Source organism: Martes martes, assembly GCF_963455335.1.
Source record: "Martes martes genome assembly, chromosome: 9".
In the NCBI taxonomy this organism is placed as follows: domain Eukaryota; kingdom Metazoa; phylum Chordata; class Mammalia; order Carnivora; family Mustelidae; genus Martes; species Martes martes.
Genome location: NC_137896.1, coordinates 27,272,018 through 27,297,115, shown reverse-complemented (window position 1 = coordinate 27,297,115; position 25,098 = coordinate 27,272,018). Strand labels below are relative to the sequence as shown.

Here is a 25,098-nt window from a genome sequence, read left to right as displayed (position 1 = left end):
TCCTACAGCTCATAACCAAATTAAATTGTTTCCCTAGAACTTAGGATTAGCTGACATGATAAGTGGAGGCAGTGCTCACTTTGCACAATAGTGCAGGACAGAACAATGATGGTGCAGCTGAAACCATGCAAAGTGATCTCAACAATCAATGGGAGAATATTGATTTTTCTGTGACCCTTAAAAATGTGTTTTAACACACAGAAAGTTGGGCCACCTGGGTGGCTCAGTGGGTTAAGGCCTCTGCCTTCAGCGCAGGTCGTGATCCCAGGATCCTGGGATCGAGCCCTGTATCAGGCTCTCTGCTCGGCGAGGGGCCTGCCTCTGCCCCCCTCTCTGCCTGCCTCTCTACCTACTTGTGATCTCTGTCTGTCAAATAAAGAAATAAATATCTCAATGTGGTTTTGATTTGAATCTCCCTGATGGCTAGTGATGATGAACATTTTTTCATGTGTCTGGTAGCCATTTGTATGTCTTCATTGGAGAAGCATCTGTTCATATCTTCTGCCCATTTTTTAATATGATTGTCTGTTTTGTGTGTGTTGAGTTTGAGGAGTTCTTTATAGATCCTGAATATCAATCTTTTGTCTGTACTGTCATTTGCAAATATCTTCTCCCATTCCATGGGTTGCCTCTTTGTTTTGTTGACTGTTTCTTTTGCTGTGCAGAAGCTTTTGATCTTGATGAAGTCCCAAAAGTTCTTTTTCGCTTTTGTTTCCTTCGCCTTTGGAGACATATCTTGAAAGAAGTTGCTGTGGCTGATATCAAAGAGGTTACTGCCTATGTTCTCCTCGAGGATTCTGATGGATTCCTGTCTCACGTTGAGGTCTTTATACACTATAGAGTATTATGCCTCCATCAGAAAGGACGAATACCCAACTTTTGTAGCAACATGGACAGGACTGGAAGAGATTATGCTGAGTGAAATAAGTCAAACAGAGAGAGTCAAGTATCATATGGTTTCACTTATTTGTGGAGCATAACAAATAATATAGAGGATAAGGGTAGATGGAGAGGAGAAGGGAGTTGAGGGAAATTGGAAGGGGAGGTGAACCATGAGAGACTATGGACTCTGAAAAACAACCTGAGGGTTTTGAAGGGGCGGGGGGTGGGAGGTTGGCGGAACCAGGTGGTGGGTATTAAGGACGGCAGAGATTGCATGGAGCACTGGGTGTGCTGCAAAAACAATGAATACTGTTACGCTGAAAATAAATCAAAAATTAAAAAAAATAAAGAAATAAATAAAATCTTTTTTTAAAAAGTTCACAAATGTTAATGATGAATGTATAGAAAAATGAAAAAACAATAGAACCATTATTTATTTTGTGCACTGTCTTTTCAAATATTAGAAACACAGAAAGGGGAAGCATTTTGTTTTTTTTCTAAAGACTCAAAAGAAACAGTTTCCACAGTGCTTGTCTTCTCCCAATTGCATGGTTGAACATATAGGGCCAACATCTGAATTACCTCACTCCAGTCTCAGTTGGGATCTGAGCTTCCAACATTCCATCCCTTGTACTTTCAATGTTGTGAAGTCCTTACCATATTAATTTGAATTCTTCTGGTGTCACATCCTCTCGGACATTTTCACCCTCCCTCCCACCACCTTCTTCAATGACATGGTAAGCTTGTCTCACTCTGCTCCTCTGCCTACATATCCACACTCTGGGGACCAGCACCCCTGTCACCATTTCCCTGGTAACGATGGCCTTCATGAGCCCCATTTGCAATCAATTTGAACTTCACCTAAGGCCTCATCTTTTCTCATTTCTCCGTCATACTTTCAGCTTTGTACCAATTCCCTTTGGCCACTATTCACTTGTGTATAATGTCACCTGGGTCCCTCGTTGGGAGACCAGGAGACAACACAACCACCTGCATTGTTGTCTGTGGTAAAGTGAGTAACAGAGTCACAGAGAACCACCACTTCCGGCTTTGAAAGACGTGATGCTTACTTATCGTGATGAGCACCTGTTGGTTACATAGAGATTTGTGGTCTGAGGAAGAGCTGACTGCAAAGTTTGTACTTCATGTACATAATTGCTCATGAAAAATTCCTCTGTGGCAAATGAGTTGGGAGACTGATGGTATTTAACTGGCCTGTGGCGAATGACATTCTTCAGTCTGCACCACACAAACTCAGTCTTCAGTTGCCAGACAATAATGGCCATGTGTTAGGCCATCACATTTTTTTTTAATTTTTTTATTTTAATAAACATATAATGTATTTTTATCCCCAGGGGTACAGGTCTGTGAATCGTCTGGTTTACACATTTCACAGCACTCATCATAGCACATACCCTCCCCAATGTCCATTTCCCCACCACCCTCTCCCATCCCCCTTCCCCCCCGCAACCCTCAGTCTGTTTCTTGAGATTGAGTCTTTTATGGTTTGTCTCCCTCCCAATCCCATCTTTTCATTTTTTCTTTTCCTACCTCCCCCCAAACCCCCCCACCTTGCATCTCCACTTCCTCATATCAAAGAGATCATATGATAGTTATATTTCTCCGATTGACTTATTTCGCTAAGCATGATACCCTCTAGTTCCATCCATGTCGTCGCAAATGGCAAGATTTCATGTCTTTTGATGGCTGCATAGTATTCCATTGTGTATATATACCACATCTTCTTTATCCATTCATCTGTTGGGCCATCACATTTTTAAAACATAAATTGGGGAACATGTCATTGAAAACATCAGTTTCTACCAGATGTTGGATTTTAAAATATCATTTCACTTTATTCAACACTGGTACCTGTACCTAAAACCATTTCATTAAATACTACTCTCTCTTCTTTGTGTTTGAAAGTTCTATCATAACTCCATATCCTCCAGAAAGCAAGCAGGTGGATTTTCAAAAAATAAAACAATAGCACACTGATTGGAGTACAGGAATGGGTACAGGAACCTTCTGGAAGAGCTCCCAGTGGCCCATGTGCAAGAGTTTGGGCAACAAATAAGTAAAGTAGTATCTGCTTCTGTTATCATCTAAATGTTTGAGTCCCCACAAAAATGAGTGTTAGAATCCTCAGTCCCACAGGATGGTGTTGGTGGGGGGTTGGCTCCAGAAGGTGAGCAGGTTATGAGTGCTCCACCCTCATGAGTGGGATTAGCCCTTAGAGAAGAGACTCCCCAGGGCTCCCCAGTCACTTCAGCCATGTGAGGACACAAGGAGAAATCGGAAGAGGGCCCTCTCCCAACCTCGCTGGTTCCATGATCTCAGACTCCAACCTTCTCAACTATGAGCAAGACTGTTCTTTTGTTTCCTAGGCACCCACTCTGGGATGATTTGTTATAGCTGCCTGAATTGACTAAAACCAATTATAACTGCACATATAAATATCTTTGGACTCATATTGATATAAGTAAATAACTGAATAAATTAATAAACTTTGCTCTCCTGTACAGCACAGTTCTAAATGATTTTTGTAGACACTTCACCCTCAGAAGGGAGCTTTAATTCCTAGTCCTGGAGAGCAGGCACTGGTGTGACTCCCCTCCAAAGACGACAGAATGGCAAGGAGGAATAGGGAGTAACTGCGGAGGGAAGACCTGACAAATACAGTCCAGCCAGGTGATCACAAGTTCACCAGTAGTCATAAACCACGACCACAGTGTGCCCCCTGATATAATGTGATGAAAATGACACTTTTCCTCTGTGACCTTCCTCACCAAACCCTCTCCCCCAGTCTGTGTATGAGAAAACATCCGGCACATTGCAATGAGGGACATTCCAATATATACCTGAGCAACACGCAAAACTGTCAGGCTGTCACCATCATGGAAAGTCCAAGAAGCTCTCACAGCTGAGAGGAGCCTAGAGAGACATGATAAGAAAATGTAATGTGGTATCCTCCATGGAATTCTGGTCAGAAGGGGACAGGGAGTGAAAACCAGGGAAATCTCTTCTGGACTGAATAGTTGTACCTCTCCAATGTTCATGGGATTTGGAGGTGGGGACTTTGCAGATAATGAGGTCATGAGGGTGGAGTCCTCATGAATGGGATCATTGCCTTCATGAAAAGGGGCCAGACAGCCAGATCACTCCATCCACCAGGTGAAAATACAAGTAGTTGGCAGTCTGCAACTTCAAAGAGAGATCTCATCACAACCCAACTATCACGACACCCTGATCTCAGACTTCCAGCCTCCAGGACTGTGGGAAATAAGTTCCTGTTATTTCAAGGCATCCAGTTTATGCTGTTTTGTCTTAGCAGCCCAAGCTAACACAAAATCAAACTATGGATTTTGGTTAATAACAGTGCACCAATATTGGTTCACTAATTATAACAACAGATGCAACAAATTCCTGTAAAATGCTATAAAGAGGAAACTGTATGCACCTATATATTGGAACTCTGTGTGATTTTTGTAATTTTTCTTTAAATGTAAAACTGTCCCAAAAAAGTAACTCTATAAAAAAAATAAAATGTCAACATCTTGTCCTCAGATGGATCTCTGACTCTTGCACTCCCTTAGAGGACAATTCGAAGAAATGTGTGGTGGGGAGATGTCTGCGTTTCTATACCCAGATTTTATCTTACTTCCCAAGTCTAAGGTTCCTCTTCTTTTCTCTGTCCTCTGTCCTCTGCTAGAGCTCACTCCAAAGCCTGGCACCCAGAGATCCAAGAACAACCTGCTTCTCAGTCCCCCATGATATTCACCCTAAATGTTTCCAATTTCTTCCTTTGTTGAAGATTATTTGACCATGGAGTGATTGCTGTTGCTAGGACTTCCAGTATTATGTTGAACAATAGTAGTGAGAGTGGGCATCCTTGTCATGTTCCTGATCTTAAGGGAATGGCTCTCAGCTTTTCTCCTTTGAGAATGATATTCACTGTGTGATTTTTGTAGATGGTTTTTATGAAATTGAAGAATGTTCCCTCTATCCCTATATTCTGAAGAGTTTTAATCACGAAAGAAAGTTGTATTTTGTCAAATGCTTTTTCTGCATCAATTGAGAGGACTATGTGGTTCTTGTTTCTTCTCTTCTGTGTTCTGTCACATTGATTGATATGCAAATGTTGAACCACCCTTCCTCCTGGGGATAAATCCCATCTGGTGGTGATGGATAATCCTTTTAATGTACTGCTGGATCCTATTAGCTAGGATCTTGTTGAGAATTTTGGCAAACTGTGGAAGGAGCCAAGATCCCATTCAGCAGATGAATGGGTAAAGAAGATGTGGTCCATATATACAACGGAATATTACTCAGTCATCAGAAAGGATGAATACCCAACTTTTGCATCAACATGGATGGAACTGGAGGAGCTTATGCTAAGTGAAATAAGTCAAAGAAAGAAAGACAATTATCATATGCTTTCACTTATTTGTGGAACATAAGGAACAGCATGGAGGACATTAAGAGAAGGAAGGGGAAAATGAAGGGGGTGGAGAATCAGAAGAGGAGACGAACAGTGAAAGACTATGGACTCTGGGAATCAAACTGAGCAGAGGTGCGTGGGGGAGATAGGTGAGCCCAGTGATAGGTATTAAGGAGGGCATGGATTGCATGAAGCACATTTTTTGTGATAGGCAAACAATGAATCATGGAACACTACATCAAATATTACTGATATACTGTATGGTGACTAACATAACATAATAAAAAAATTATTAAAGAGAAATTCTTCACCCTATAAGTCATGGGGATGAGAGTACAGCACAGGATAATACAGTCAACAGTTTCAGAATAATATTGCGTGGTGACAGAGGGTGATTACACTTACTGTGGTGAACATTGTCTAATGCATAAAACTTTCAAATTACTATGTTGTGCATTTAAAACTAATACAGCACTGCATGACAACTTTAATAATAAAAACTTTTAAAAATATAATAAAAATAAAATTTGCCTTTGTGTGGAAAAAGAAAAAGATCCATACATAATATGTATTTGGCCAAGTGATTTTTGACAAAGTTTCCAAAACAGTTCAATGTAGAAAGGATCATCTTTTCAACAAATGGCCATGAAACAATTAGATACTCATATGTTAAAAAAAGAAGACTCTTAACTATTTCTTTATACACAAAATTTAATATTGTCTTTTTTTATTATGTTATGTTAGTCACCATACAGTACATCATTAATTTTGATATACTATTCCATGATTCATTCTTTGCATATAACACCCAGTGCTCCATGCAATCCATGCCCTCCTTAATACCCATCATTGGGCTCACTTGTCCCCCTACCCTCTTCCCTTCTATAACCCTCAATTTGTTTCTGGGAGTCCATAGTCATCTCTCCTTCTGATTCTCCACCCCCTTCACTTTTTCCTTCCTTCTCTTAATGTCCTCCATGCTATTCCTTATGTTCCACAAATAAGTGAAACCATATGATAAGTGACCTTCTCTGTTTGACGTATTTCACTCAGCATAATCTCCTTCCTAAAATAATATTACCTAATATCAATATTACTGAACAACACACACAAAAGTACTGAGAACAAATTAATATGATCAGATGGATCATACCTAAATATAAAATCTGAAATGATTAAACTTCTAGAAGAAACTGTGAGTGGGGGGCATAACAAAACTAAATCTTTTTGGTCTTGGGTTAGCAGACAGTTTATAGATAAGACAGAGGAAACACAATCTATAAAGGAAAACATTGATCGCTTCATGAAGCTTTAAAACTTTTATTCTTCAAAAGATACTGTCAGTAAAAAGAAAAGGAAGGTTACCGACTATGAGAAAATAATTGTCACGTGAAATCTAATGAAAGACTTGGATAGGGGACAACTGCCTGTTTGTACTAATCAAGTTTATAATCGGTGGCTTCTTTCAGGCTGAGATGTCAGAGAGAAGTGATTGCAGCCCAGACCTGATGGCTGCCAGCCATAAGGCATTTACTGTCTGGCCTTCTAAGAAGAAGTTTGCAGTGCCTGAGAGAATATTTAAAGAACTCTAAAAACAAAGCAGCAAGAAGATGGACAATCACATTTTTTATGTGCATAAAAAAGATTTCATCAGAGCTCCAGTGAAGAACATATACTTGCGTCAATGACAGTTCTGCTGATACAAAAAATATATATATTTTTTAAAACTGTTCTGTCCCAATTTGAACAGCTTTATAATACATTTTGATACCTCTTTTGAGCAAAACTTCCCACCTTGTCTTGTTGTTCAGAACTGCTATGGCTCTCCATGGCCCAGATGCATGTTGGAATCACTTCGTCAACTTTCACAAAAACCCTCTTACAATTATGATTTGATTGCTTTCACTTTGTATATCCATGTGTGCAAATTGACATCTTTCTGATACTGAGTTTTGCCGCTCACAGACATGAGGTGTTTTAGGTTTTCTCTGATGACTTTCAGCTCTCCAGTTTACAGGGTTTTTTAGTCCCATGATGATCTTATGCATCCTTACTTAGAGCTATCTTTAATACATTCTGGTGTATGGAATCTTTAAAAATTATTATTATGGGTTTGGGACTACTGTATAAGAATGTAACTGAGTTTTGAACATTGATCTTCTATCCATCAAGCTTATTACACTCAGACTAATGTACGGACATTCCCTTCTGTGTAACTCTTACAACATCAATCATCTCACCTTAACCTTCATTAAAGTTACACATGCACACGATTCAACAGGCAAATAGTTCCATACTTTCTGCATATGAAAACTGGAGTCTTCCAACCTTCCGCTATTTTCCACCTCCCAGAGACAACCATTTTCCACTTCGTTAATTGATAATTTTTTTAATTTCTGATTTTTTAAATTTCTTTTCGGTGTACCAGAATTCATTATTTATGCACCACACCCAGTGCTCCATGCAATATGTGCCCTCCATAATACCCACCACCTGGTTCCCCCAACCTCCCACCTCCCACCCCTTCAAAACCCTCAGATTGTTTTTCAGAGTCCATAGTCTCTCATAGTTCATCTCCCCCTCCAATTTCCCTCAACTCCCTTCTCCTCTCCATCTCCCCATGTCCTTTATGTTATTTGTTATGCTCCACAAATAAGTGAAACCATATGATACTTGACTCTCTCTGTTTGACTTATTTCACTCAGAATAATCTCTTCCAGTCCTGTCCATGTTGCTACAAAAGTTGGGTATTCATCCTTTCTGATGGAGGCATAATACTCCATGGTGTACATGGACCACATCTTCCTTATCCATTCGTCCATTTAAGGACATCTTGGCTCTTTCCACAGTTTGGCAACCATGGCCATTGCTGCTATGAACATTGGGGTACAGATGGCCCTTCTTTTCACTACATCTGTATCTTTGGGGTAAATACCCAGTAGTGCAATTGCAGGGTCATAGGGAAGCTCTATTTTTAATTTTTTAAGGAATCTCCACGCTGTTTTCAAAATTGGCTGCACTAACTTGCATTCCCACCCACAGTGTAAGAGGGTTCCCCTTTCTCCACAACCTCTCCAACACATGTTGTTTCCTGTCTTGTTAATTTTGGCCATCTAACTGGTGTAAGGTGGTATCTCAATGTGGTTTTGATTTGAATCTCCCTGATGGCTAGTGATGATGAACATTTTTTCATGTGTCTCATAGCCATTTGTATGTCCTCATTGGAGAAGTGTCTGTTCATGTCTTCTGCCCATTTTTTGATATGATTATCTGTTTTGTGTGTGTTGAGTTTGAGAAGTTCTTTATAGATCCTGGATATCAACCTTTTGTCTGTACTGTCATTTGCAAATATCTTCTCTCATTTCATGGGTTGCCTCTTTGTTTTGTTGAGTGTTTTCTTTGCTGTGCAGAAGCTTTTGATCTTGATGAAGTCCCAAAAGTTCATTTTCATTTTTGTTTCCTTTGCCTTTGGAGACATATCTTGAAAGAAGTTGCTGTGGCTGATATCGAAGAGGTTACTGCCCATGTTCTCCTCTAGGATTCTGGTGGATTCCTGCCTCATGTTGAGGTTTTTTATCCATTTCGAGTTTATCTTTGTGTACGGTGTAAGAGAATGGTCGAGTTTCATTCTTCTACATATAGCTGTCCAATTTTCCCAGCACTATTTATTGAAGAGACAGTCTTTTTTCCACTGCATATTTTTTCCTGCTTTGTTGAAGGTTATTTGACCATAGAGTTGAGGGTCCATATCTGGGCTCTCTACTCTGTTCCACTGGTCTACGTGTTTTTATGCCAGTGCCATGCTGTCTTGGTGATCACAGCTTTGTAGTAAAGCTTGAAATCAGGCAACGTGATGCCGCAAGTTTTGTTTTTCTTTTTCAATATTTCCTTAGCAATTCAGGGCCTCTTCTGATTCCATACAAATTTTAGTATTGTTTGCTCCAGCTCTTTGAAAAATACCGGTGGAATTTTGATCGGAATGACATTAAAAGTATAAATTGCTCTAGGCAGTATAGACATTTTATCAATGTTTATTCTTCTGATCCATGGGCATGGAATGCTTTTCCATCTTTTTGTGTCTTCTTCGATTTCTTTCATGAGTGTTCTATAGTTCCTCAAGTACAGATCCTTTACCTCTTGGGTTAGGTTTATTCCCAGATATCTTATTGTTCTTGGTGCTATAATAAATGGAATCGATTCTCTGATTTCCCCTTTGTATTTTCATTGTTAGTGTATAAGAAAGCAGCTGATTTCTGTACATTGACTTTGTATCCTGCCACATGAATCATACAGCATTTCAGTAATGTAGCAGGATAATTTATAATTTTTAACTGATTCTCCTAGATTCTATACCTAGATCTCATAGAGCATGCATATATTATCTCTTCTTGACTTCTCACCCATAGTCATTATTCACTATCTTCCCGCTCTGGATGATGGGGATGCAATGCTCTGTTATTACGGAAACCACACCACATGTGCATACTTCTACCCCATCCCCTTAACATTTTAATTTTAGATAATGTCATAGTCAGTGTCCACATTATAATGGCAATGACACTGTGTTTTATACTCAATCTTTTTTTTTCCTTCAAGATTTTATTTAAATTAAAGTTAGTTTACTTATAGTGTAGTGCTGGTTTCAGGGGTAGAATTTAGTGATTCACCAGTAACATATGACACCCAGTGCTAATTACATCAGGTGTCTCAACCGTGTAACATTCCCAGCTTTTGTTTGCATTGATCTGCTCATGTGCATTTTGGGTAACCACCACCATGTTCAGGGTACAGAACAATTCCATGGCTGCAGAGCTTACCCGTGTGCTAGCCTCTCTTGGTGACAGCCAGCCCCACCACCCAAACCTCTGGCCCATGCCGATCTATTCTCACATAAGCCTTTGGAATCTCACAAGTTGGGCACATGTAAATAAGTTATGCCTTTTTATTATTGTGTAGCATTTCCTGGTAGGAATGCACCACAGTTTGTTCAACCATTCACTTATCACTGGGCATTTTGCATATTTCCAATATTTTCCCATTTGAGAAAAGCTGCTCTAAACATTCAGTCAGAGATTGTGTGAAGATATGGTCTTCATTTTGCTCAGAAAAATGCGGGGGAGAGTGATCTCTGGGACATAAAACACACTTCCTCTCCAGAAAGAGGAAGAAATGGTGCTTTTTGTTAGAGGCAAGCACATACAACTTCTTTTTTTAACGATTTTATTTCTTTTTTATGTAAACTCTACACCAAACTTGGGACCCAAACTCACAACCCCAAGATCAAGAGTTGCTCTCTTCACCAACTGAGCCAACCACATACCCTAAGCAAATACAGCTTCTGAAGTCCACACTGCACTGTGAATTTGGGCTAAGTTTCCATCGATAAGGGGTTGGCATAGGGAGTCATTTCTGGAGCAGACCTCATTTGACCCCAAAATTTTTTAGGTCCTGACGAACCCATTTCATGGTCCAGCTCAGTAGCTCTTAGTGGAAGCTGGTGCAGAAGGGGCGGGGTGGGGGTGGGAGGTTGGGGGAACCAGGTGGTGGGTATTAGGGAGGGCATGGATTGCATGGAGCACCGGGTGTGGTGAAAAAACAATGAATACTGTTACGCTGAAAAGAAATAAAAAATTTAAAAATAAATAAATAAAATAATAATTAAAAAAAAAAAAGAATGAGGTCACAAGCTAGCCACCCCCAGGTGTCCAGAGCTCAGGAGATGAGACACAGCTACCAACTGCAGACCCTCCCTAGCCTGGGGCTCCTAGGTGGAGAATCACCCTGAAGACCTCAAGATGGGGGAGGGGTCCAGGGCAGAAAGCAGAGGCCCCAGGCGGGCAAGAAGCATCATTTCTGCTGGGCCTGTCCACTCTCTCTGAAAGAGAAGAAGAATTTCTTCCAAATTATTTCTTATGACTGAGTTCCAGTTTCAAAGTACTGTGGTCTGAGAAATTGAGTGCAATAATCCAATCTTTTGGTATTGGTTGAGACCTAATATGTGACCCAGTATATGGTCTATTCTGGAGAAAGTTTCCATGTGCACTTGAGAAGAATGAGTATTCTGTTGTTTTAGGGTGGAATGTTCTGTATGTATCTATGAAGTCCATCTAGTTCAGTGTGTCATTCAAAACTCTTGTGTCTTTGTTGATTTTCTCCTTAGATAGATCTGTCTGTTGCTGAGAGTGGAGTGTTGAGGTCGCTACTATTAATGTTTTATTATCAATATGTCTCTTTATTTTGTTTAACAGTTGCCTTTTATAGTTGACTGTTCCCATGTTGGGAGCATAGATATTTCCAATCATTAGATCCCCTTGTTGGATAGAAACTTTAAGAATGATATAGTGTCCTTTTGTATCTCTAACTATGGTCTTTAGCTTAAAATCTAATGGATGAAAGACCTCAGTGTGAGACAGGAATCCATCAAAATCCTAGAGGAAACATAGGCAGTAACCGCTTCAACATCAGCCACAAAACATTCTTTCAAGACGTGTCTCCAAAGGCAAGGGAAACAAGAGCAAAAATAAACTTTTAGGACTTCATCAAGATAAAAAGTTTCTGCACAGCAAAGGAAACAGTCAACAACATCAAAAAAAGAGACAACCCATGGAATGGGAGAAGATATTTGTAAATGACACTACAGATAAAGGGCTGGTATCCAAGATCTATAAAGAACTTCTCAAACTCAATCCACAATGAACAAATAATCAAGTCAAAAAATGGGCAGAAGACATGAACAGACATTTCTCCAAAGAAGACATACAAATTGCTAACAAACATATGAAAAAATGTTCATCATCATTAGTCATCAGGCAGATTCAAAACAAAACCATATTGAGGTACCACCTTACACCAATTAGAATGGCAAAACCTGACAAGACAAGAAACAAGAAATGCTGGAGTGGTTGTGGAGAAAGGAGAACCGTCTCACACTGTTGGTAGGAATGCAAGTTGGTACAGCCACTGTGGAGGTTCTCAAAAAGTAGAAAATAGAGCTACCCTACGGCCCAGTAATCGCTCTACTGGGCATTTACCTCAAAGATACAGATGTAGTGAAAAGAAGGGCCACATGCACCACAATGCTCATAGCAACAACATCCACAATAGCCAAACTGTGGAAAGAGCTGAGATGCCCTTCAACAGATGAATGGATAAAGAAGATGTGGTTCATATGGAATGGAATATTACTCAACCATCATAAAGGATGAATACCCAACTTTTGTATCAACATGGATGGGAGTAGAGGAGATTATGCTGAATGAAATAAGTCAGAGAAAGTCAAATATCATATGGTTTCCCTTATTTGGGAACATAAGGAATAGCATGGAGGACATTAGGAGAAGGAAGGGAAAAATAAAGGTGGGGAAATCAGAGCAGGAGACCAACAATGAGAGACTATGGACTCTGGGAAACAAACCGAGGGTTTTAGAGGGGAGGGGAGTGGGGGGATGGGTGAGCCCAGTGATGGGTATTAAGGAGGGCATGGATTGCATGGGGCACTGGGTGTTATACACAAACGAAGAATCATGGAACAGTACATCAAAAACTAATGATGTACTATATGGTGATTAAGATAACATGATAAGAATTTTAAAAATGCACACACACACACACACACACACTCAAAAACAAAACAGAAGAAGATGCCCCTCTCACCATGTGCGACTCTCTGCCTGACTTCTGTTTCACAATCCAGAAGCAGATCGCTGCCTCACAGCCCTGTCACTGCATCATACAGGCTTCCTTCCTCTTCCATCACCAGAGGGTCAGTCTGTTCCTCCCCATAGAACAGAGGCCCCATTGCCCCAGGACATACATTTGCAGAGAGCAGGACCCTCAGGCCTCCACAATGTGGGCCCCTGCTTGCGGAACAGACCCTCCTCCTCACTGGCTGCTGGTTCTGCTGTTGGGACTCACAGGTGAGCACTGCCTTGAGGGAGACTCCCCTTTCCATGCCTCCTCAACCTCTCCCTGCCCCTGGGCATTTAGGGCCTCCAGGTAAACACAGGTGTGCTACCCAGACCCTCCGCAGAAGGCCTGCCTGGTAGCTATGACTGTACTCCTGACTTGCAGATGGGGAAACTGAGGCAGAGAGAGCAACCATCCCAGTGCCACCTACTTAAGTCAGTGGAGCTACTACGGTTCATGTCTAGCCCACTCAGCTCCACAGTTCATCCTGTTAACCATGTTATGCTGCCTGGCTCTTCAGTGGAGGCCAAGAGCAGAAATATCAGAAACACAGAGAGGCAAACAGAAGGAGAGACATCCCACATCACACACAGAGGTCTCCAGAGTTCCACTGCGCTGCGTGTACTCACAAACTCTTGTTAATGATGTTTCTGGGTGCCAAATTGTTACTGAAGTTTAACATGTACTATAATTTCACTTAATGAATTTGTGTTTCTCGATGTCTCCAGAGTCTAGCTAGTCACCAAGGAAGTAAATCTGGCTGCGAAGTCAAACCTGCTCTGTGCCACATCACTGAGCTTCTGTGTGTCTTTGTGTCCTTGGTCATGATGGGTTCTCCCTTTACAGACTTGGGGCGAGGGTCGCTCCCGGTGCGCAATAGGTCAGGGAGCTGTTGTGCATAAACACGTGAGGAGACGTGCAGGATCACGGCAGGATGAGTAAACGACTGCTCTGTTTCCCCTCAGGTGTGGCCGGTGAGGCGGGGCTGCTGGTGATCCAGCCTGATAAGTCAGTGTTTGTCGCAGCAGGACAGACAGCCACTCTGCGCTGCACCGTGACCTCCCTGAGCCCCATAGGGCCAGTTCAGTGGTTCAAGGGGACAGGGCCAGGCTGGGAGTTAATCTTCAGTTTCAAAGGAGGCCACTTCCCCCGAGTAACAAATGTTTCTGACGCCACAAGGAGAAACAACACGGACTTTTCCATCCGTATCACTAACATCACCCCAGCAGACACCGGAACCTACTACTGTGTGAAGTTCCAGAAAGGGACCCCTGATGATGTGGAGTTTAAGTCTGGACCAGGCACCCAGGTCACTGTGAGCAGTGAGTATGGCCTGGGCTTCCTCTGTCCCCTGGTTGTGACAACAAGTCAATAAGAATGCCCTCCACTGTCTGACCAACAGCTAAGAATTAGCCTTGTGGTGGGTGTCCCCGACTTCAGCCTCTTCCACCAATCAGGGAAGTAGAGGCCTGGAGAGGTCCTGATGCTTGCTTAAGTCCCCTGATAAATGGTGGGAAAGTCTAGAACCCCAGTCTGTGGGTCCAAAGCTGTTGACTTTTCCAATCCTGATCAGCCCTCTATTTCCAGGGATGAGGGATTTACAGTCTGAGTGACTTAGCCAGTCGCATGACCCAATCTTACTCCTGTCTCCAGAGAGTGTCCCCTCCATGTGGCTGACTCTTCTCTAACTCAACACTTACCTGCATTGTACAGGCTCTCGTCTGCGTGCAGGGGAAGCAGAAAACAAAACAGGGAAGGGCTCCTTTCTCATGCAGCTCACGTTCCCTTCCCTTCCTGTGGATAAATGCACCCGGGGCAGGGAGGTGGGATATGTCTTTCTTTCAACGTAGAAGAATCACAGTGAGAAGAGGTATAAATTCACTGTTTACACTGAGATCCCAGGATGGAGAAGATGCCAGAGGCTGGGCATTTGTTGTGGGTCCGTCCAAAAGCATCGTGCAATTCAGGGACTGACTCCCATAAGGGCACTGAATCTCCCCTCAGCTCCTGGGCATAGGCATGCAGGTGGTTTTATCCTGATTGTGCAGGTGTTACAGGAGTTCCCAGTTGTACATCCCTTGCCTGGCCACCAGTGCTAGTACGTGGCTCTACCACCGGGTAGATCTGTTCTTCCTGGGAGGGCTCTCCCTCCTCTTCCCCAAGCTGCCCACACAGGGGATGCCCTGGTTGAGGATGGATGAAGCTGGAGGGTCCATCTCACCCATTTACAGATGAGGACACTGAGGCTCAGCAGATCTGGCCTGAGCAGGGAAGTGAGCCACAGCCTGACTCATAGCCCTGCTCTCTGTATACTCACTGCGCTGGCCAAAGTGGGAGAAAGTGCCAACCCTCTCCTTGAAACTCTTGTAAATCTTGTATGGTTCTCTTTTTCAGCAGTAAACATTAAGAAAACACAGGAAGAGGTGGCTAGCTTTGCACCCCCAGATCAGACAGGTATGCAAACATCTCGTGAAGTGTCGAGCCTGTTCCTAGAGGACACGGCTTCTCACGTGTAAGAGCATCCAAAGTCTTTCCCCCGTTGTGTGGTGTTGCTCCTTCACTGAGCAGCCTGGGGCACCAGCCTGGACAGAGCAGAGGGACCCCCACAATCCCAGCAACACTGAGCACCCCATTCCTGGCTCTGCCGACTAAGAATGACTGGGAGGCACATCCTGGAGGGTGTTCGGCTCCGTGAGTGAGAGTTCACATTCTAGACTCAGCTCCTGGGACCCCACATCTTCCCTCTGTTGTTGTCCATCAACATGTCTGGACACCCGGAGGGACCCCTCCCCATAACCGTTTGTAGTTAGAATGTCAGATGGAAAAGGAAGGAGTCTGTCACGATCGGGCTGTAGAAGGTGGGGCATTTGCTCTGTTGTGGATGAAACAGCTGGAGACCGCAGGAAGTCCCCTGGGATGCAGTGACCGGTAAGGAGCAATCCCGTTGTAACTGGACCAAAGGAGCTTGGCTCCTTGGTGAGGGAGAGACAGAGACCACCCAGGGGGAAGTTCCCTCACAAATCTGTCTTTATTTTACAGGTAAGGTATCACAGGGAATAATTTCCAAAGCCATGATGCCGAACAGGGGCAAGTAGGCTCTCTGTATTAGGGCTGGAGACGAATATTCAGAGGGTTTTTTTATTTTAATTTTTTATTTATTTTCAGCGTAACAGTATTCATTGTTTTTTCACCACACCCAGTGCTCCATGCAATCCGTGCCCTCCCTAATACCCACCACCTGGTTCCCCCAACCTCCCACCCCCTGCCCCTTCAAAACCCTCAGGTTGTTTTTCAGAGTCCATAGTCTCTCATGGTTCACCTCCCCTTCCAATTTCCCTCAACTCCCTTCTCCTCTCCATCTACCCTTGTCCTCCATGTTATTTGTTATGCTCCACAAATAAGTGAAACCATATGATACTTGACTCTCTCTGCTTGACTTATTTCACTCAGCATAATCTCTTCCAGTCCCGTCCATGTTGCTACAAAAGTTGAGTATTCATCCTTTCTGATGGAGGCATAATACTCCATAGTGTATATGGACCACATCTTCCTTATCCATTCATCCGTTGAAGGGCATCTTGGTTCTTTCCACAGTTTGGCGACCGTGGCCATTGCTGCTATAAACATTGGGGTACAGATGGCCCTTCTTTTCACTACATCTGTATCTTTGGGGTAAATACCTAGTAGTGTAACTGCAGGGTCATAGGGAAGTTCTATTTTTAACTTCTTGAGGAATCTCCACACTGTTCTCCAAAGTGGCTGCACCAACTTGCATTCCCACCAACAGTGTAAGAGGGTTCCCCTTTCTCCACATCCTCTCCAACACACATTGTTTCCTGTCTTGCTAATTTTGGCCATTCTAACTGGTGTAAGTTGGTATCTCAATGTGGTTTTGATTTGAATCTCCCTGATAGTTAGTGATGATGAACATTTTTTCATGTGTCTCATAGCCATTTGTATGTCTTCATTGGAGAAGTGTCTGTTCATGTCTTCTGCCCATTTTTTAATATGATTATCTGTTTTGTGTGTGTTGAGTTTGAGGAGTTCTTCATAGATCCTGGATATCAACCTTTTTTCTGTACTGTCATTTGCAGAGGGGGTTTTAACACTATAATGAGACTGAGGTTCCTGTCAGCCACTTTCTGATTCATCTACTCTTTTCTCTCTGTGTATTCAGTGATAAATTCCAAGCAAAACTGTTTACATTCTCTTTCTGGCCCCCCCTGCAACCCCGGAAGGAGAAATCCCTCCTGCCCCATGTTACAGAGGAGGAGCCACGCTTTGCCACAGCCCCACTTGTGGTCAGCTGGCCAGCTGGTTCCGGCTTTCTTGGGGGGTCCCCTGTCCCCTGCACGGACTGCTGCACACGCTCTCTGACCTCAGTGAGGTTTTCAGGGAGGTACCTAGGAGCAGTTGATGCCAAAGTCAGACCCATCAGAAACGTCTTTCCTGTGCCCAGATTTGTGGGAAGTGACCTGGCATGGAAGAGAAGGGGGGACTTGAATTCCAGCCTGGAACTACACCTGGGCTCTGCCCCCGACTCAGTGTTGAGCTCTGTTACCTCGGGGCTTTCTCTGTGTGAGGAGGAGAGGACACCTCCCTCCGCACACTCTCAGAAGGGTGGCGGCTTCTCCACAGCACCTCACATGTATCCTGAGTGCTGATGACCACAGTCATGCTTATTGTTCACAAATGCTCCTCTTGTAGCCAAACCCTCTCCCCCCGTGGTGTCAGGCCCCGCGGCCAGGGCCTCGCCGGAGCAGACAGTGAACTTCACCTGCAAGTCCCACGGCTTCTCCCCCAGAAACATCACCTTGAGATGGTTCAGAAACGGGAATGAGCTGGCGGCCTCCCAGACCAGCGTGGACCCAGAGGGAAACAAAACATCCTACAGCATCTCCAGTACCACAAGGCTGGTGCTGGCTCCGGGGGACATTCGTTCCCAGGTCATCTGCGAGGTGACCCACGTGACCCTGCAGGGAGGCCCTCCTCTTCGTGGGACTGCCAGCCTGTCTGAGGTCCTCCGAGGTAGATGCCCCTCCCCCAAACCCCAGCCCGGGTCTGGCCCCAATCTCCGAGCCTGTCCCTCCCCTGCTCCCTGCCCCAAGCCCTCCATTCACTGGAGTCTGACCCCTGGCAGTCCCTCTAGGTCACCTACACCTAGATGTGCCATCACCTCCTACTGTTTCCATGGCCGCTGGGTCGTGAACGCCTACCATGTGCCAATTACTGTGCTCAGTATTTTCTCTTACTGTACCTTAGCAATTCCAATTATTGAGCACCTGCTGTATTCCATGCCACCGTGTGTTTGGTGATGTCATTTGTTTTGCTACAGTTATTCTATTCCAACTGTATGCGTGGGGCTGAGTATCTTGATTTCACTCATTCTTAGCCTATCAGGAGCCATCAATCCTTGAGCACCTACTGTGTGCTGGGCACTGTGCTTAGGGATTTCATTCATACGCAAAGACTCTCCTCAGTGTTTGAGCTCCAGCTGCATGCCTAGCCCTGTTCTGGGTGATTCCCTTGCTGTGTGGGGGGGAGATAAGTTCTCGAGCCCCTTCCCCGTGTTCTGTCTGTTCCATGAGGTGAGAGCTTCTGCCCTGTGCTGTTTCAGTTCCGCCCACCGTGGAGGTTTCCCAGCAGCCCCTGTCAAGGGACCAGGTGAAGGTCACTTGCCAAGTGAAGAAGTTCTACCCCCAGCGCCTCCAGCTGTCCTGGTTGGAGAATGGCAACGTGTCCCGAACAGAAATGGCCTCAAGGGCCTCGAACCTTGTAGAGAACAAGGATGGGACCTTTAACTGGATGAGCTGGCTCCTGGTGAACTCATCTGCCCACAGGGAAGACGTGGTGTTCACCTGCCTGGTGCAGCACGACGGGCAGCCCACGGTCACCAGAAACCATACCCTTGTGGCCTCAGCCCACCAGAAGGACCAGGGAACCCATAAAACCCAGGGTGAGACCTCAATGATCTTGTTTTTTGCGTCCTGCTCCCTGCTTCCTCATCTGACCATGATTAAGTCACCATACCTGGCCAGGCACCCCTCGCCCTGTTATTTCCCACCTAGCATGGTCTCTATCCCTTCTACACTTTTCCATCATCACCACGGAAAATGTCTGCACTTGGCATTCTGAAATTCCAGAAGGGACTCTGAGGACCTGGAGTTTTGAGTCTTGACCAGGCTCCCGGGTAACCATGTGTGGTCACACCTGGGGTCTCTTCTCTCCCTTTATTTGTGACAGCAGACCAGCAATAGTCATGATCACTCAAAGCACATTTACTTTATGCCAATTCCAATTCATTTCTGGTCTCCTTTCCTACTTAATCAACCCTGTGACCTGGAATTTTACAGAAGGGACTCAGGGAGAAATGAGGGACAGATGATGAACATTTCATGCCCTTAGTACAGCTCATGAGCTAAGCTAGTCGAGGGAAACCTGAGTCCCTGAAGATAGACAAGCAACCTGTGCAAAAAAAGGGGGGGGATTAATTATAGCAGGGGGGCATTGTCCCAAGGAACTACAGAGTTCCCCTTTCTACAACTAAAGCATTCCTTATTTCTTTCTCATATAACATCAGGGGAGGTCAAGCCAGTTTTCCAGGAGTCTTTGTTCTAGAAGATGTTTCAAAGGCCCATGTTCCTTCTAACGTGCCCAATGACATTGTCCTCTTTCCTGGGTCAATACTGGGCCACAGAGTGTTCATGTCACTGCTGGCCAGGGGAGTAGAGATAGGAGGGGGGAAAGGAATGATTTCCCTTAAAACTAGAAGTATGCAGAAGTTGCATAATTGTGTCCACTAATGACTTAGTCATGGATCCACATCCAGCTCCAAATGGAGTCCACACTGGTGTGGTCATGTGATTAATGACATGGTTTCTACTATAAAACCAATACTATTACGCTCTTAGTAAAATTAACAATAATTCCAGTATCATCTAAAATGGAGTATATATTCCAATTTTCCAAATCTTCTTCTATTAACTTTATTTTGTGGGCCTAACTTGGTTTTGATTCACCTGTAAATGCTTAAAAGAATTTTCCTGTGAAATACCTGGGTCTCCATGATTCTTTTTTTTCCCAATATTTATTTATTTATTTATTTCACAGAGAGAGAGAGAGAGAGAGAGAGAGATATCACAAGTAGGCAGAGAGGCAAGCAGAGAGAGAGAGAGGTGGAAGAAGGTCCCTGCTGAACACAGAGCCCAATGTAGGACTCCATCGCAGAACTCTGGGATCATGACCTGAGGCTAAGGCAGAGGCTTAACCCACTGAGCCACCCAGGCACCCGATTCTTTTATTTATCTGAATAGAATCTGAATAGCTAGGGCTACTGAAATTCTTCATTTCATATTGGATGCTTGTGGTAGGCTGTGCTTTTGAGAAATGTGGTCTTTTTCTCCGAGTTGTCAAATTTCTGCACATAGAGCTTCTCATAGTATTACCTAGTAATCCTTGTGATGTCTGTAGGGTATCCCATTTCATCCCTGATATTGGAAATGTGTCAATTATCATTTTTTTCATTGTCACAATGGTTAGAAGTTTTTCAAATTTATCAGTCTTCTCAAAGAACCCACTTTCGTTTCAGTGATATTCTCTATTATTTGTTGTTAATTTCTCTGCTTTTTCTCCTCTTTTTTTTTATTTCCTTCTCTTAATTTGGTCTTATTTTGATCCTCCTCGTTTTTTTTGAAATGGGAAAAAAATTATCAAGTCTAGACTTTTCTTTGTTGGAATACCACAGCTGGGCCTCCTTCTGGCCTTGGGGAATCGGGAGTGTGGACTCAGGATACCTGGTGTGGGTTCCTCCTCCAGAATGTAAGCAACTAGCCCAGTTGCCTTCCTCTTCCACCTTTCAGAGCCCTCCATGCGTGGACCTCACAAGATTTCCAGGAGACAGGCTTATACTGAGCCAGGAGAGGTGGGAGAGATGAGTCCACACCATCTCCTGCCCTTTCCTATGCTTCGTGAAGGTGGGAGGGGAATGGCATAAGGGGATGTGCATTTAGATGTGGAGATTTTTCTCTTTAGTCTCCAGAGATTCTGCAGTTTGGGCATTGCTCTTCAAGGACTATCGAGAGCCAGTTTTCCATAGAATTTACTGTCCTTTTGTTGTTTTTCCTTTGGGTTGAGAGGCTGTATTTGGAGATGAGTAGTCAAGCCTCTGTCTTGTACTCAGCAGCCCATTACAAAGTTCCCAGAGGGCTTTGAAAGTCTTGGCCCCAGTGTCCCTATCCCACATCTCGGTATCCATCTCCCATATTTCCCCATCAGGGCCCCACTCTAGCACAGTAGGTGCAGTGTAGCTGAGAATTCAGTCCTCTCTGTAGCACTGACACTCTTATGTTTATGTTGGACCCAACTGTGTCCTCAACTTTTTCTGTCCTCCAGCTCCAGGAAATAAGAGTCTGCACTGTTGCGCAGAAGTCCCCTGACATTCACACATAACCTTTCACATGTGATCAGTCTTTGCTTTGCACTGTCTTTCTCCGAAGGGTTGATGCCCAGCAACAGTCACCCAACCCATAGTTCTTGTAATTATCACATCATTTCCAGAACGCCAGGATACTCCCCTCCTCTGCTTATACCAGTCCAGGTCACCATGGTGAGGTTTCAGCAGTGACAAGGGCAGGGCAAGCCGACACCTACCCTGCTCTACCTCCCACAGGGCTGGGGACCTCATGACCAGCTGGCAGAAAGAGACCTTGTTCCAAATGGGCCCATTAGAGTTGGCTTTCCACACCCCAACCAGACAAACTCCACACATCAGGTGACCCGGGAGGGAGACTCTCGGATGATATGAGAAGAGAGAAAGCTCACTGTGGGTTGCTGCCCGATCCACCTGCGTGAGAGAGTGAAGGAGGCAGGACTGGCAAAGGGAGATGTTGACACAATTCAGCATGGAAAGACTCAGCCTTGGACAGAGAGTAAGCAAGCTGAATGCTCTTCATGAGTTGTTTAAATGGAGAGGATTGGCTTAGCCTTTGTTCCCCCACTTCCTCCAGCCTTCTGCTGCAGGCTCTCCTCTAGAAACAGGTACAAACATGAACAGTACAGCTCTTTCACTCAGAAAAAGTCCAGCGCCCCCCACCCTCCGCAGCAGAGACCTGCCATTCTCTAACATGCCAGGGGCAAATATGGTGAGGCCCTACTCCTTCCTTTAAGATTGCTCTATATATTTCAGAAATATACTTGGATTTTTAAAATTCAAATATAAAAAGAAAAATGGGTCATTGTACAAAGTAAAAAAATCGGGAGCTGTTCTTCCAGACCCAACATTCTATGTCTGACACAAAGACGTCGGCTGACAGTGAGTGGCACTGGGGTTCAGGTGGGTTGGATGGTGTTTGAAACTCTCTTGAGCTTTAGACCCCATTTCCTTGCCTCCCAAGGATATTGTCCAGCCAGCAGGTCTCCTGAGGTCAGGTCATCCTGAGGACTCCCTCCTCACCTCTGTACATGGGAGTCGTCAAACCGTGTGCATGGAGCAAAGCAGGACAACCTTGCACATCAGTGACCATGACATCTGTTCTCACTCCACTTGAGGCCAGGCGGACATTTGTCCCTGTAGCCCAGAGAGTTTGGCTTTGTCCTGGTCCAAAGACAAGGTCTCAGAGTCATCTTGCAGGCCAGCAGTAAGGGGTTTCCTGGGTCTGAACCACCTCATCTGTCTACGCTCTGTACCTGTTGGCTCATCAGAAAGAGGCTGTATGACCTGCCCCAGTGGGTGGAAGGACCAATTCAGTAAACCAAATTTACCCGTTCCTGAGTGCTCGTTCTCCCCACCTCTTCCTTCAAGAAGGACACCTGGCAGCGAAGAAGGGGTGAGTGAGGTGAAGATAGACTTACCGTAATTCTGCCTTGAGCAGGGGAAGAATTCATGAGCTTCAGAGCGTTGATAAGCCTCAGTCACTTCAGATAAAGTAAGTGGAGGACCCAGGGAATGGACTCCAGGGTGCCCCCTCTGATGGTGCCTCCTATCCCTTCGTTTCCAGAGTCAAGTCCATCTACTCCAATCCTGATGGCTGTCACCCTGGGCCTGAAGCTACTGCTGCTCATCACTGTCTCTGCCATCTATGTCCACAAGAAGCGAGGTCCTGATTGTAAGTTGTGGGTCAGGGAGGGTCTGGTTAGTCCCAGAAAGAGCCAGATCAGGTAGAGGGGCAGCCCACAGGTCACATAGGGTCAGCGCCGACCGGCAGTAAAGAGCATGTGACACACCTCCCTTGACACCTTCGGGAGTCTCAGGGGTCCAGGCTCCCTGAGGTGTTGGGGGAGAGGACTTTAGCCTATAAATGTGGACAGGTTCAAAGAGTGTGGACAGAGTCCTAGGGATTCTGGGAAGGAAATGGGCAGAGGGGCTGAATGAGAGGCAGCTAGGTGGGAGTATCCCTAGGAGACCATCACTAGATTATGGAGCACTGGGTCTCCATTGGGCACAAGATGTCTGCATTTAGAGGAATGCTAACAGGTGCCAGAGGGCTGCTCTGTGGACAGCATCCAATCTGACCCTCTGTGGGATATACTGGAGGGGTGGGGAGGGGGGATCAAGCCCTAAGGGAGGAAGGCTAAAGTGGCAGAGTTCTCTACCAGGGTCTGCCTGTCCTTTCACAATAGATGTCCCAGGAGGAAAATAGCACCGAGGACATAAGAGACCCGTGGGGAATATTTCTGGAATGCTGAGCAGATAATCAACTGTGAACATGGTTCCCACAGCTCCTCCCTTCCTCCCCTACTACTTGCCACCCTCAGTCTCTGCTGCCTCCTTCCTTCCTTGAGGGGCCCAGCCAAAAAAAAAAGGAACAACTAGAAGCTTTCCAACTCTGCCCCAAATACCTTGATTCTTTCAGAGACCCACCTGCCCACAGTCCCTTCTGCTCCTTCTCACAATCCTTGATGACCCTAGAGCTGGGTCTTTATACCAGCTCCTCAGCAGGGACCATGGGAACTTGTTCTGGGGACTGATGCATGCATATCTGCCTGAATGTGAGAAGCAAGTCCCACCTACACATACCAGGTGCCTTTCATTCATCTTCTGGGGACTATGGCCATGAACTACATGCTCACGTCCATATTCTTGGGAGTTATTTGTTAACTCCCAGACATTCCAGACTTGGTGAGGTTCTTCACTGGGTCTTAAATAAAATGAATCTCATCCTGGTTTGAAGAAGAGAAATGATTCTCCTTCCTCTTTGCCTACATGTCCTACTCCTCTCTCCCAGGGACAAGATGGCCTCCTCCCTGTGATGGGAACACTAGCTCTTCTGTCACCTTCTTCCTTCCCAGCCCCACTGCTCATGTACAGGAGCTGGCAGTTGAGAAGCCTGGAGCCATCCTCTTTTTTCTTACTTTGTATCCCATATTCAGTTCTGCCTTCAGATGCTACATCCAGTGGCCAGATGGTAAATGTGAAGCAGTCTACTCAGGGAAAGGAAAAGAAGCCTGATTTGTAGTGCTCATGGACTTCCGTGGTGTCAACACTCCCGATGTTACCAATGGCAAGATAACAGTGTTTCACAACTTGCTTATAAAATTCTTGAGAAGCTTTCAGGAGTGAGTGTAAGCCTCCTCCCAAAACCAGTGAACTCCACCCAGAATCCGCACAATGCTCACCCCAAGGCTGCTCCCTGGTCCTGGCCACCAACACTCCTTCCTGGACCATTCTTCCTCTCTTACAGGCTCTCCAGTTTCAGCTACAGTGATTCCATGGCAATGGAAGTCAAACTGTGTCTTTCCTCTGCTTCTTCCTCCTGAAGATCTGTATGACACTCTCTTCCTCTTTTAAGCTCTGTTTACAGGTCACCTTATTAAAAAGTCCCTTCCATAAACCACCCTGTATGAAATAGCAATTCCTTTCTCTCACTCTGTGTTCCCACAGCTCATAACCTAATTAAATTGTTTTCGTAGAACTTAAGATTAGCTGACATGATAAGTGGAGGCAGTGCTCACTTTGCACGATGGTGCAGGACAGAACAATGATGGTGCAGCTCAAACCATGCAAAGTGATCTCAACAAACTGGGGAGAATAACGATTTTTATGTGACCTTTAAAAACGTTTTAAAACACAGAAAGTTTCCAAATGTCAATGA

At 44.6% G+C, this 25,098-nt stretch overlaps 1 protein-coding gene across 1 annotated transcript; it reads left to right on the top strand.

The window, feature by feature from the left end:
* Nucleotides 1-13,169: 13,169 nt before the first annotated feature.
* On the top strand, nt 13,170-24,794 carry LOC308349066 (signal-regulatory protein beta-1-like; the record flags this gene model as incomplete). Its single annotated transcript, XM_080813609.1, has 6 exons — nt 13,170-13,239; nt 13,975-14,331; nt 17,717-18,037; nt 18,627-18,965; nt 23,005-23,112; nt 24,766-24,794. 6 exons carry the CDS (start codon nt 13,170-13,172, stop codon nt 24,792-24,794), a joined length of 1,224 nt encoding a protein of 407 aa, XP_080669735.1.
* Nucleotides 24,795-25,098: the final 304 nt, after the last annotated feature.